At 26.1% G+C, this 13,682-nt stretch overlaps 2 protein-coding genes across 2 annotated transcripts; both read right to left on the bottom strand.

Moving 5' to 3' along the window:
- Positions 1 to 287: 287 nt before the first annotated feature.
- Positions 288 to 3,586, bottom strand: LOC132928000 (uncharacterized). The gene is made up of 3 exons (XM_060992552.1): positions 829 to 3,586; positions 550 to 773; positions 288 to 450 (listed from the first exon to the last, which is right to left on the bottom strand). Exons 1-3 carry the CDS (start codon positions 3,371 to 3,373, stop codon positions 292 to 294), a joined length of 2,928 nt encoding a protein of 975 aa, XP_060848535.1. The 5' UTR covers positions 3,374 to 3,586; the 3' UTR covers positions 288 to 291.
- Positions 3,587 to 7,240: 3,654 nt separating this feature from the next.
- On the bottom strand, positions 7,241 to 7,792 carry LOC132925542 (putative nuclease HARBI1). The gene is made up of 2 exons (XM_060989932.1): positions 7,666 to 7,792; positions 7,241 to 7,488 (listed from the first exon to the last, which is right to left on the bottom strand). Exons 1-2 carry the CDS (start codon positions 7,790 to 7,792, stop codon positions 7,241 to 7,243), a joined length of 375 nt encoding a protein of 124 aa, XP_060845915.1.
- Between the last annotated feature and the right edge of the window lie 5,890 nt (positions 7,793 to 13,682).

The following is a 13,682-nucleotide window of genomic DNA, read 5'->3' as shown; positions in this document are numbered from 1 at the left end:
TGAGCATCACTAGTATGCAGGGGCGGACTGGCTCCTTCAGAGCGGCCCGGGAATTTTTTTTTCAAGCGGCCCATCGCCCATAAACCATTGTCTAAGGTCTTTTCGACGGCGTTGCCGGAACTACTTAATCATTATATTGACATATTGTCTAAGGCCTAATCTAATACACTATTACAGCACTTACGTTTGAAATACCAGACATTTTCTCAGTTGAATATTTAAATTATAATTAATACTAACAGAAGATAAATAAAACATTTTAGAAATACATGGTAATGATTATTTATTAGCTCAAGGAATTAATAATTTATGGAGTGTTTTGCTTTTTTGGGCTAAACGGTCTATAACAATTTGGTATGGTATATCACTTAAAATACTTTTTTCTGTAGCCATTAAAACAAAAGCTTCTAGGTTGTCCTGTGTCATACTGTTCCTATAAACGGTTTTCACCTGAAAAATAAAATCGCATTCATTTTTACAGTATAATAAACAATTCAAAATTCAATAAATAAATTTATATTTATTTTATTATTTAAAAATGTAATGTACCTGCTTTAATTTTGAGAAGGATCGTTCACAAGCTACTTGCGTAATGGATAAAGTTAATAATATTTTATAAGCTTTATATAGCATAACATATGCTTTACTATACATATTATACTTATGTAATAAAGTAAAACAACATCTCAAACAATTTCTGCAAGACTCCTTTTTAATTATAGTGCATACGTCGTTCACTACAGACTCCGATTCATCATTTTCATCACCACTGTCTATAAAAACCATAAATTATTAATTTACAGAATACCTAAGTGTATATTATTTTACCTGGATTATCGAGGTTTTCGTGTTCATATTCATCTTGAATAGTTTTCTTAATATTGGGCCATTTTTGTGAAAAATCTATTAACTCATCTCGTAATAAAACTTCAATACGTTCTGTCATACGAGATTCATCATCACCGAACTCTGACTTTTCATTTTCACTCAAATGCTGACATATAAGCTGAGTTATTTTTTTAAAAATATTTTTTCCTGAAATACTTTCAGGTTTCATTGGAAAATTTCGAGGGTCAAACAATGACATGTCGGTGTACAAGTCCTTGTGCTTAGTAAATCGTTCCTGTAAGCTTGAAATAATAGAATCCATTATGCAATTAAAACCACTTATTTTATATCGTTGGGCTGCGTCAGTTGGTAATTCATCAGTAGTTTTAGTTTTATATTTATCTTTTTTACCACGATATCTAGTGAGCGAAAATGATGTTTCTACCTCAACTTCAGAATCCATTTCTTCTAACTTTCTGTTTTGAATGACTGCGAAAGTTTTAGCAGTTTCATATATATCTTCAAAACATCTGGATTGTTTTTTTAATGTATCAATCGACGACCGTACTAAACGATGAGCTTGCATAAAATCTAGTCCAGACGTTTGTAAATAGTTGGACAAAGGATTGGTTGTTTGAAATATTTTTAAATAAATATTGGCTGTTATTATAATCTCAAATTTAGTTAAGCTGTTAAGTAATGTCAAAGCATCAGATCTAGTGTTTTTATTAAATTTTTCTGAAGACGATATTAAATATAATGAATGAACTAAATCTACAAACAGTGCTGTATCTGAATTTCCATACTGGCCAAAAATTCTATTAAGTGCATTACTCTTTGACCACCATCGTGTTGAATTTGCTTTGATCAAACGTTTTAATGAATTTTGTTTTGAATGACATTTTTCTAATTGATTAACCCAGGTGTCCATTCTACGATATGATTCACGAAAAAATACAGCACATTTATTTATCAGACCAAATAAACTAATGGAGGGCACATTAGTCTCACTAGTATCTTTCATAACTAAATTCAGCACGTGTGCGTAACACCATGTATGGATATGTCCTGGAGATTTATTTTCAAGCCATGTAGTGAATCCTGCATACTGACCTTGCATGTTTGATGCACCATCTGTGCTATCTGAAATGCAATTAGCTATGTCAAGATCATGTAATAATAACGTTTTTTCAGTTAATTCAAATAAATTGCGTCCCTCGCCTGAATGACTTTCCACCATTGATAATAGATGCTCTTCAACTCGATCTGTTACGTAGCGTATAATTATTGATAGCTGATCTTTAACTGATACATCTTGAGTGCTGTCAATTTGAATGGAGTATATTCCTGCTTCTTTTATGTTTGCTACAATTTTTTCTTGTATTAATGATTTAAGTATTTGTATGATATATGTAACTGTAGTTTTTGAAATGAAGGTGATAAGATTTCCTCTGCCTTTAGTTATACTAGAATTTGATTCAAGTCTGTTTTTGCTTTTATTAATTACGTTTTCTAAATGATGCCTTAAAACATCGTCAAATTTTGATATTAAACATAATATTTCTAAAAAGTTGCCATGACTCACATTATTATTTTCTAAAGTATATGAAGATTCATTTGTATGAGATCTGTAACTCATACAATTTTTTCCGATACACTTAATAGTTTCAATTATTCTTTCTAGTACTCGGTGTCGTTCCATAACTTCTTTACGTCGAATTTCCCTGGCTGATGAAAACAACATGTGTGGAATATTTGCTCTATGCTCATGATAAAGAAAAGCATCCACTGATTTAACATGGCAAAATGTATCCTCGTGTTCCGCGATACGTTGATAAACATGTTTCCAACTGTTCATGCCCAAAGTAAATGGGTTGCTATCTGTTGACGCACAAAATGCAATGCATACTGAACAGAATAATTTACTCTCAGCTTCAGAAAAAGTCAACCATTTTCGATGTATCCCGTCTGTACGTTTATATGCTTTTTGTGGATTAAATGGAATATTAATAGTAGGTTGGTATGGATGAAATTTAAAAAATGCATCAACTTCATACTTCTCTGGTTTTTTGAATTTGTCAATAATGTTTGTTGCATTTTCGAAATCCACAATAGTTTCTTGATTATTGTCTTGTTTTGTTTCAGTACTACATATAAGTTTTATTGAAGTTTGCTCACATTCTAACTTATTTGTACTTATATTTGGGTTAATTTTTTCTGGATCGTCTATATTAGGGAAATCCACAATACTTCCTTCATTATCGTCTAGTTTTGTTTCAGTACTACATATAAGTTGTATTGAAGTCTGCTCACATTCTAACTCATTTGTACTTGTATTTGGGTTCATCATTGATAAAGTTGGATTTTTGAGGGTAACTGATTCGTTCAGAACGTTTTCGTTCATTGCCATATTATGATTTATTTTTTTAATAAACATGTCTCTTAAGTTGCCACATCTTTTTGCTTCTTTGTTTAATAATTTCGCCTTCTTATCCCGTTGTTTTTCCGCGCCTCCTTTACGTTTTTTTGTTTCATCAATATTCATGATTGCTCTCTTAAAATAATTTTTTTAATTTTTTAATTTGCAGGGTAGATATTTGGTTCTAAAATTTTTACAAAATATAACAATTAGGGATGTTTGATGTAACCAAAAGTTAAATGAGGATTATTAAAATACAGTAAAACGCTAAAACCCTCTACTCAATTTTCAAGCCTTAATTATTAAAATTGAATGTTATATGAATTTTCAAAAACTGCCACTATTATATCTTTCTATATAGTTATTTCTAATAATTAATTAACGATAATTAAATACCATAAAATAGGGTGAATAGAAAAAAATGCAAATGTAAAATTTTGTAACTTTGATGTCCACCCTATTTGCTATCAATAGGTTGGTATATTTCTTTTATATTATTAATCGGTAATCGTCAACCAGAACAAAAGTATATTTTCCTTCTGTGACGTACAAAAACTAAAAAGCTACATAGGTATCATAATTCTTTTTACTTTTTATAGTGTTAAATAAAACCATATTGAACATTTACTATTTATAATGTTTAGTTATCCATAATTTTAAATAAAACACTTAAGAGTAAAAAATATTTGAAATTTTCTATATAAACTTTAAAGTTTTTCTCTTTTTATTACTGAAGAACCTCAATATATAATATAACTCAATAGTAATTTATCATGTAAATAAAATTATATTTTATATTATAGTTATAATTAAGATACATAAATTATAATTGAATAACAATATAACATAAATAACAAAAGGTAGAGTTAAATTATTATTTATTAATAATAATCTAAAAATATTACGTTTGGATGCAGAGCCTTGGTTTTTATCAGCATTTTTATTCAAATACTATAGAAAAGTATAAAATATGTGGTCTTAGGGAACCGTAACAATATGAATTAAGAAGAATTCAATTTAAAAACGACAAAACAACAACACTCGTTGGGGTACAAAATTCAAATAGCTAATAGGGGATAGCAGGATAGGCCTCTAAAACTAATAATTCTATTATATTTTAAACCATTTAACCAATTTTTAATAATGATTGAATATAGATTAAAATGTATAGGCCTTATAACAATAACTTTATTTTTTTTACAATAAATTATAATAATATATTATTTAAAAATTGATTTGACTTACCTTTAAAAAGCTGAAGTTATAGTACAAAATACAAATGAACTAGGTAATAAGTAATATTTATATTTTATATAATATCACAGACGACAGTGTTGTTAGTCGCGGACGAAAACAGTATATTTTTAAATTATATAACAACTAAAAACAATAATACATCGAATTAATAATATATCGTTATCGTATATTATAAACAACACGGCGACGGCGGCCGGCAGGCGGCAGCGTAATTTATATTTATATAAATACCTTATGTTTCGTATGTTTCTTAGAAAAGCAAATTTATATTTAAGGTACGATTATTATCGTATTGACGTATTATTTATGTTATATTCTATAGATTTTAAATTTACCAAAAACTGATAAACTCTTATTATAATCTAAAAATTGTAATTAGTTACTTGTACAACCAAATTGTCCGGCCCCATAATTCGATTATTTGACCGGCCCATCGGGAAATTTCCCGATCTCCCGATCTGCCAGTCCGCCACTGCTAGTATGTATATTAGTAAAATTATTAAGAGGATGTCAGCAATTTTTTCTAGCATTAATAATAATAAATTTAATGAATTAATAGTCCAATTACTTTAAAGTTGGGTAAGATGAGGTAAATGGAAAACAATTTAAAAATCCAACTTCATCTTAAAACCATATTTTGTTTCTATAAAATTGGTTTCACATTAATTGTAAATACATCTATAATATTACTTATATTTTTTTTTAATCAGGTCAAACTATGATAATTTAATTTAAAAATATTTTAAGGTACCTTAAATTAATGATGTATTAATTATCCTACTATCCTATTTCCATCATTTAAATATCCTGCTTTTTCCATTCTTTATAAATTGTTATTAATGTTAGAGTGAGATAACTTTTCATCTATTTATATTAGTTGAATATAATTACAACACTAATAAATTATATGACACTTTTCAAAAAATGTAAACTATAAAACCAAATACTATAGATCAGAATGATTCTATCATACAAGGGTTCATGTTCAAAGGAAATAAGGATACTGAAGCTTTAATAACAAATGGTTTGTACCTATGCAATAATTAGATTTATACAATATTTTACATTTAATAATTAAAAGTACATAAACTTGTCTTCGTTTTTTAGATGATAATCCTTTTGTCATTACATTAAAAGAAGATTGTAAAAATGGAGGTAATTATTTTAAATTTTGACATTTTGTAGGTATTACTGTATTAGGTATAAATGTATAATATTTGATAACCTAGGTAAATAGTTTGTAGTCGTCGCTAATCATTGAAAATGTAGTACCAAAATATTAAATTTGTATATTAATGTATTTGTGTACCTACCTATGATTTTGTATAGTCAAATCTGATACTGGAATGGCTTCAAAAAATGTTAAAGGCAATAAAACAGACAATATTTTAAAGGAATGTGAACTAAGAGTCAAACGCCAAAAAATAGCTTTTGATCATGAACAAAAAATGAATCAATTGCAGGTAAATATATACTATATATACTGTATATATATACTGTAAAAAGTGAATGAACTTCAAATAATTAAAATACAGATGCAGATGGTAAGTTACAAATAATATGAATAACGCATTAGTAACAATTTGATACAAAAAGTATCTATTCAAACATGAAATTGTATCTAATTATTCAGTTGTATTTAAATTTTTTTTGGATTTTATCGATTACTAACACATAAGCAGGTACAGTAGGTACACGATAGTTCATCATTTTTCAATATATTTTTAATACCTATTCTCTGGATACACTCTTAATATATATATTATTATTATCATCCGCCATCCACATACTCATTAGTATTGAGTCCTTTCTTATTTCTTATTGTTTCTTTTTCTAAATCATATATTGGGCTAGACCATTTCCTTAAATTAATTCCTTAAAATAATATGTTAGAACCAAACGTAAGTAGCTTGTATATTTTATTACTACTATAATGTGCTTTCAAAAAATTATTTTTGCGCATTCGCGTTTTTCTGCGCACTTGTACAAATTTATTTCACATTTTTGTTTACATGTTTTTTCTTTAAATAATTGTCTTTTTTAAAGAGTGGTGTTTAATAATATTTATAACTTTTTATAATAATAGTCATAATATTAAAATAATCAATTTTAAAAATGTATGCATGTAAATGGTATTCTTGTGAATTAAATTTACAGGACTGGTAATAAATTACATTTCATGGTTTTAGATTTTGAATCAAAAGCTCATAATGCAAGCCACAGTTGCTAAACGCTTTGAGGAACATAAATTGTTTAAGTTACAATGTGAAAAACTTACTTTAGAAATTAAAAAAGTTAAAGAAAATATTATTTAAATATAATTATTTTATTTTTTATGCTTATTATTATTATTTAGTTAAATTAAAATGCTTATAATATTTATTACCCATACCTAAGTGAAGTTATGTTGTTGTTACTTTTATATATCAGTTGATTTGTTTTGTTTGTTTATTATATTATGTACTTTTTTTTTTTTCTTAAATTCATTAATACCAATACATATTTATTAAATATAATAATGTGATATTTTGTGATATTATAGTAAATTGGGTTAAGTTTTTGTTACTTTTATGAATAAATAAATATATAAATACCATGGATAAATATAATGATTTTTTTTTTTTTTTTAATTAAAATGCCTTATGATATATGCTTGTCTTGCTGCAGGTCCTAGTACACTGGTCAATTTCTCCAGCAACTTCACCATCTTCCTCTTCTAGGCCTTCCTCTTCTTCATCACTGTGTTTTATATTGATGATATTTTCGAGAGATGTTGTGAAGTAATGCACAAGAAAGAATAATATTTACAGTTGTACCAGGTGTATTAGCAAGACATCTTCTCAAACAAGGAAATTTTCTTTTCCATATTCCAAACGTTCTTTCTATTATATTCCTTGTTCTAATCTGACACTTATTATATTTTCGCTCTGATGGTGTTACTGGGTTTCTTAAAGGTGTAAACAAATAAGGTTTACATGCATAACCTATTGAAAAAAATGAGATATATTTATTGTAGAATAGAAATTAAAACAGGATATTTTATTCTTAAATTAGTTAACTATCTAACAAAAAAAAAAATGTCTAAAGGCTTAGCTATAAAATAAATATAAATTTAAATTATAAGTACATTAAATATATAAATATAAATAATATAATCATACCTCCATCTCCAAGCAATAATATGTGGTCTATACTTTCCGAAAAGTATTTGTTTGCATGACTTCCACTAAATATAAAACTATCATGGTAACTGCCTGGCCATCTTACAACTATATCTAAAAATTCCATTGATGGTCCACAAACAGCCTATAGTATAGATAAACAGTAGGTATAAAAAATAACTTATTTTAATATTTAAATAAATAATTATTTATACTTTCTCTGTAATTGGGTTTAAAACCACTATTTGATAATTGCTAACTAATTAATGCATACCTGAATTTTAAAAAAAAATAGCCTTTTCCGTTTCTGAACACTTCTGAATCAGGACCTCCAGGATTTTGTATTTTTATGTGTGTACAATCTATGCATCCACCAATTCTAGGCATCTTGTACATTTGGTAAAATTTCTCTTTTATAATATTTCATTCATCTACATTTATAGGGAAATGTACATGATTTTTTACATTACTTGCCAACATTTTAGATATCTTTTTAATTATTCTTGATACAGTTCCTTGGTTGATTCCTCTTAAGTCACCATTTACAATCTAAAATTTTAATTAACAAAACTTATTTTACAAACAACTGAAAGTTGGTGCCTACTTGAAAGTTTGAAGATGCGTAAAAACGGAGTGCTGTGAGGAGTTGAAGAATAGGTGGGATGGGCAAACCGCGATTATTATTATGATGAATAGTAATTAATGGCATAATAATATCCATAACTACTTCTTTAGAGAACCTAAATTGAAAAATATAATTAAAAATACATTCAATCTGTGTTAGATGTACCTACATTTGCACAGTTGAATCTATAAAAATAATTTATTTCACCGTATCATTATTATAATGTAAAATATTTATAGAATTTCTATAAATAGTTTCTAAAACAGATACTTACCTGTATCTTTTATAGAATTGGAGATCAGAAAAGAATTCTACAGGGTTTTCTTGATCTCTGATGTACCTTTTAGGTACATTATCTTCATTGGCAAACTGCACAAATTCAATTAGTTCGAATATACCACCCATATTAAGTATACTTTAGGTAGGATAATTTAATAAAAAAACAACATAAATCAATACACTGTAGAAAGTAAAACGATAATTTTGTGAACAATTTTAACAAATTTATTCCTTTATTATTTCTATGTTATCAGCTGAGTTAAAAAAATTATAGTTTACGGGCTCGTTAAGGGTGGTCTATCCACCACAAAACTTAAAGAGAAACCTTAAGTGATAGCTATCCCATAAGTATGACTGTGCAACACAATTTTAAGGGACTGTGCTTAGGTGACACTTAAATTGATTTTAAGTAACACTTAAATGACTGTGCATACGGGTGATTAGTAATAACAAATTACATTCTTAATACAAAATAGTTAGAACCAGGTATAGTCTTTATTATTATAAGTCTTTTAAATAAATTACCTAATAATTTACAGCTCAAACATAACTCATTAATGCAAAAAGTAAATGAAGCAAGAAGAAGAAACGAAGTATCCAAAACAACAGAGATTCAAAAAAAACTGTTTAATGGTCCAACTAAAAAATGGTCTAAAGAAAAGATAATTTTACTTATTGGTTATTATATTATATTATATATTATACTAACATATAAGTATTTCTGAATAAAATGCAATTATAGATATAATTATGGTACCTACTTCAATATTACAAATAAAGTTAATTTACAAATTACAAAAAAATTAGAGCACAAATTATAAAATACAATTTATTTTAACCTTATATTTTGGAAACTTAATGTTGGTTAATTATTTTATTCCTTTATATTATTTGAAGCTGATACCAAAGATTTTGATTTAGTACAAGTACATCTACATAATATTATACAATACTTTTATGTACCTATTGTACCTAAATTATATTAATTTATATGTATTATATTTTAAGTTTCACAGAGTAATTCACTAAGCATGCTTATTGCTCATCCTTATATTTTCCTTTTATAATGAATTTATTCAAGTTCTGATTTTTAGAATTTTTAAATAATGATTGAATTTTTTTTTATAATATGTACTAAAAGAAATTTGTCTTTTCGTTTGTCATTTATATTACTTCATTTATTTTTCATAATCAGAATTTTTTAATTCTACTGTATCCATCATGTCATTATCCTCAGGATGTATAAATGCAGTAGTTTCCTCTTGCTTTCTGCATCGCAGTTGGTGAGCCAGTACTTAAGCTATCCTCAAGCTACTTCACCAAATCCTTCCATTGCCGTTAGAAATAATTAATGTCAATAGATAAATATTAATCACTAACATTTTCAAATCATCATAGCCCTCATCCATCTTTTATATTTTAAAATCAGAATTTGAACCATTGTATTATTGAAAAAGTAAAAGGGGGTTTGTATACTAGGTGAATCGCACCCTATATACTATTTTATTGTAATCTAAAATATAAAAAATTAATCTTAATGTTTTATACACTATAGATTGGTAATTTGGTCTTCAACTACATTATTCAAGAAATGAAACCATTGATTACATGTGAGAAACCAGCGTTTCGACAGTTAATCATTGGCCTTACTGGTTTAACATCTGCAGATTCTGTTTTACTTCCAGACCGAAATTATATCTCAAAGAAACTCAACTCAAGTTATACAAATTATATTTCCATGTCGACTTCATTGCTCAATAAACAACAATATATTTGTACTACTGCAGTACTAACAACAAAAGTTATCTTGGCATGACATGTCACTTTATAGAAGAAATTTCTTATACCCGTCATTCCTATGTTTTGGGCTGTAGAAGAATCAAAGGTGGACACAATTATTTAAGTATTGCTGAGTTAATAAATGAAATAACTCAAACTTATCAAATAAGTACTTCAAAAAAAACACATACCATAATAGACAATGCCAGTAATTTTGAGAAAGCATTTCGTACATTCTCAACCACATCGTGTGAAAAATCAAATACTTATGATGTAGGTAATTTATCCAGTGATTCAGATTCTAATATAATTGGTGAAAATTTAGATAGTGAAGTTGATGAATGTTGTAAAATTCAACATGTGGATTTATATCCTTTACTTTTTGAAGAATCAAATGAACATTCTGAAGATATAAGTATTTGCTGCCTGATCATATGAAATGTTGTGCTCATACCTTGAATTTGATCGCTACGATTGAAAAACGATTTGATTATTTATAATTTGAGTAATTCCAATAGTAAGGCGTTTATTATTGCATCAGTAAGCCACCCAAAATTTAAAATGAACTGGTTACCAATGAGATACAGAAATTTGTGCAGAAATTTATTTATCAGTGAATGTAATACATTAAGTTCTGTCATTAATTCAAGTTCAAATATTGGTTCATATAGTGAAGATAGTTATGAGAGTGATGATGACGAATTTTATAGAAATTTACTAGAAAAAAGCTTTTCAGAAAATTTCACTGATAATTCAATTGAATCTCAACGCTAAACTACAAATTTAGCTGGAATTCAAATTTCATCATTTCTAAACTCAAGAAAAAGTTATAAAAAATGTATTTTTAAAATACAATACGACGTTACCATCGTCTGCTCCCGTTGAAAGATTATTCAGTGGAGCTATACAAGTCTTAACACCTCGTCGAAATCGGCTCAAAGATACTACTTTTGAAAAGCTATTCTGTTGTAGATGTGCTGTTGAGAAGTAATATAATTTCTACAGTGTTTTTATTATGTAATAAAATGCATTTTTTTTAAATAAGGATGTATGTTTTTTTTTCAGTTTTTAAAAAAATATAATAATTATAATAATATTTAAACATTTTAAACTATATAAATAAGTATACATTGTTATTTGTTCCAATAAATTAAAAAAATAAACTAAGGTAAAAATACAAAACAAAGTTGTTACTGTATACTGTATATAACTAATAACAACCATTAGTTAGATTTTAATGATTTTATGTTGTTAAAAAGTAAATTTGTTTTTAAAATATAAAAATAATTAGATTTATCTATTTTATTATGTAGATAAAAGTTAGATTATCTTTATCTAATCTAGATAAATGTAAAATATATTTTTCTTTATCTGTATCTAGATAAATTTATCTAAAATTATCTGTATCTTATCTAGATAAAATTTTCATTATCTATTCTCAACACTGCATATATATTGACTTTAACAATAGTGTAAGCATATTTCACAGAAATCGAGTATCCTAGTTCTTTAGAAACACCTAACCAGCACGCATCGCTGGGTCTTTTAATGGCCGTTGAATTCTCAAAGCGAAGATTATACTTTTTAGCTACTTCAACGAACTTATCGATATCAAATTTAGGGTTTGCAGGCATAATGAATTTTTATTTCAACTAAAAATCAATTCAATTCGTATTTGTTCAGTGTGAATAAAAAAAAAAAACAACAAATTACAGCTAAAATAATTAAGATTTAGTTTGTGGTAAAATATACTCTAGTTTCGTAAATTTGTGCTATACCTACAATTTAAAAGTTATTCAAATTCTACAATTACAAATTATATTTTTATTTTTGTTTAAATTATTTAGAGCTATTTTAAACATTTTTACATTAATTAGTCACTTGTTCTATCAAGTAAGAGTACTACAAAAAATACCACTAAGTTTTGAAATTGTAAACATACAATTTAAAGTAACAGTAGATACGTAGAAACTATTGTATTTAAATTATAATTTGTCTAAAATAACTTAAAAGTACTTAAATAACCCTACAAAATGGCAAATTTTCGAAAAATTTATTTTGATAATATCAAGTAATATTTTATAATTTTTTTTTATTTTAAACCTTAATACAAGGTAGGTAAATATCAAATTGAAAAAAATTGCACTAACTAAAATATTTACATTATTTTTCGAATTACAACTACAGACTTTCCAATTAATTTACATACTGTATATGTATATAAAAAAAATTGCATAATATCGTATTATTTAAAATAAATAAGTTGGGGAACTTTACATAATTTCATTTATAATAACATGTTAATGGATGAGAATAACCATAAGATGAAGCTAATATTATATAATAATGTATTTATATAATTATTAGTAATTATAGCTTAAAATTAATCTAAAAATTTTTGAAACTTTATAATTTCAAGTTAATTATAATATTATACGTAATGGAAAAAAACTTTTATATCCCTACGAATAATAAAAAGTTTTTAAATGAGTACTCGAATATAAAAAAAAAGTATTTAATGCTTTGTAGTTTTTAATTATTCTTTTTAAATATTTTACTTTTGATAGTTCAACGAGTATACTTCGGGAACTGTTCGATATCATTTCCGCAAAAATTTGAGAAGGTAAATTTCTTATTATTTTAGCTATTTTACTTAATTAGATTTTTAATTTTAACTTAAAATGATAATAAAAATTGTGCATATGTATTCTTATAAATTTTGAATCGCTATGAGACTAACTTATGAGAAACTTTGTATTACATTTCCAAGTGTTTTGGCTTAGCCAAAAAAATTTTTATTCATATTTAAAAAAAATAAAAATAAAATATAATGAATATTTCCTAAAAATAAAATAGCCTTAACATAAGCGAAACGTTTTTAAAATTAAATCATGTAAATACAAACTGATGAAATTTCCACGAATCTACGACTTATACTTTTTAAATAATAACAAACATTGAAAATTGTTATCGTTAGGCGACTTCGTAAAAATTTAAAATTCTGACACTTATAACATTTTCTCCATAATGACGCTTCAAGTTTTCTCTTTAGCTATTTAAAGGAAAATTTTTTGGAGAACATATAGTGTTAAATTTTTTAATCTTAGATATAAACACAAACATTTTTAGTAATTTTCAACTATTATTATTTATAAATTTTCGCGGTTTTCACATATTTTGTAAAAATTAGAACTTAAAAAGTTTTTTAAACAAAATTGTGACTAAATATTTTTGTTTTTTTTTTAACTACATTAAGAGCAACTTATAAGAAACGTTACATTAAAGTTATTTTGGAAATCCAAATTTTTTTTATCGACACTTCAAAAAAAAAACA

Source organism: Rhopalosiphum padi, chromosome 3, assembly GCF_020882245.1.
Source record: "Rhopalosiphum padi isolate XX-2018 chromosome 3, ASM2088224v1, whole genome shotgun sequence".
Classification (NCBI taxonomy): domain Eukaryota; kingdom Metazoa; phylum Arthropoda; class Insecta; order Hemiptera; family Aphididae; genus Rhopalosiphum; species Rhopalosiphum padi.
Note: the sequence above shows the minus strand (reverse complement) of the source record. Positions and strands in the feature narration are given on the sequence as shown.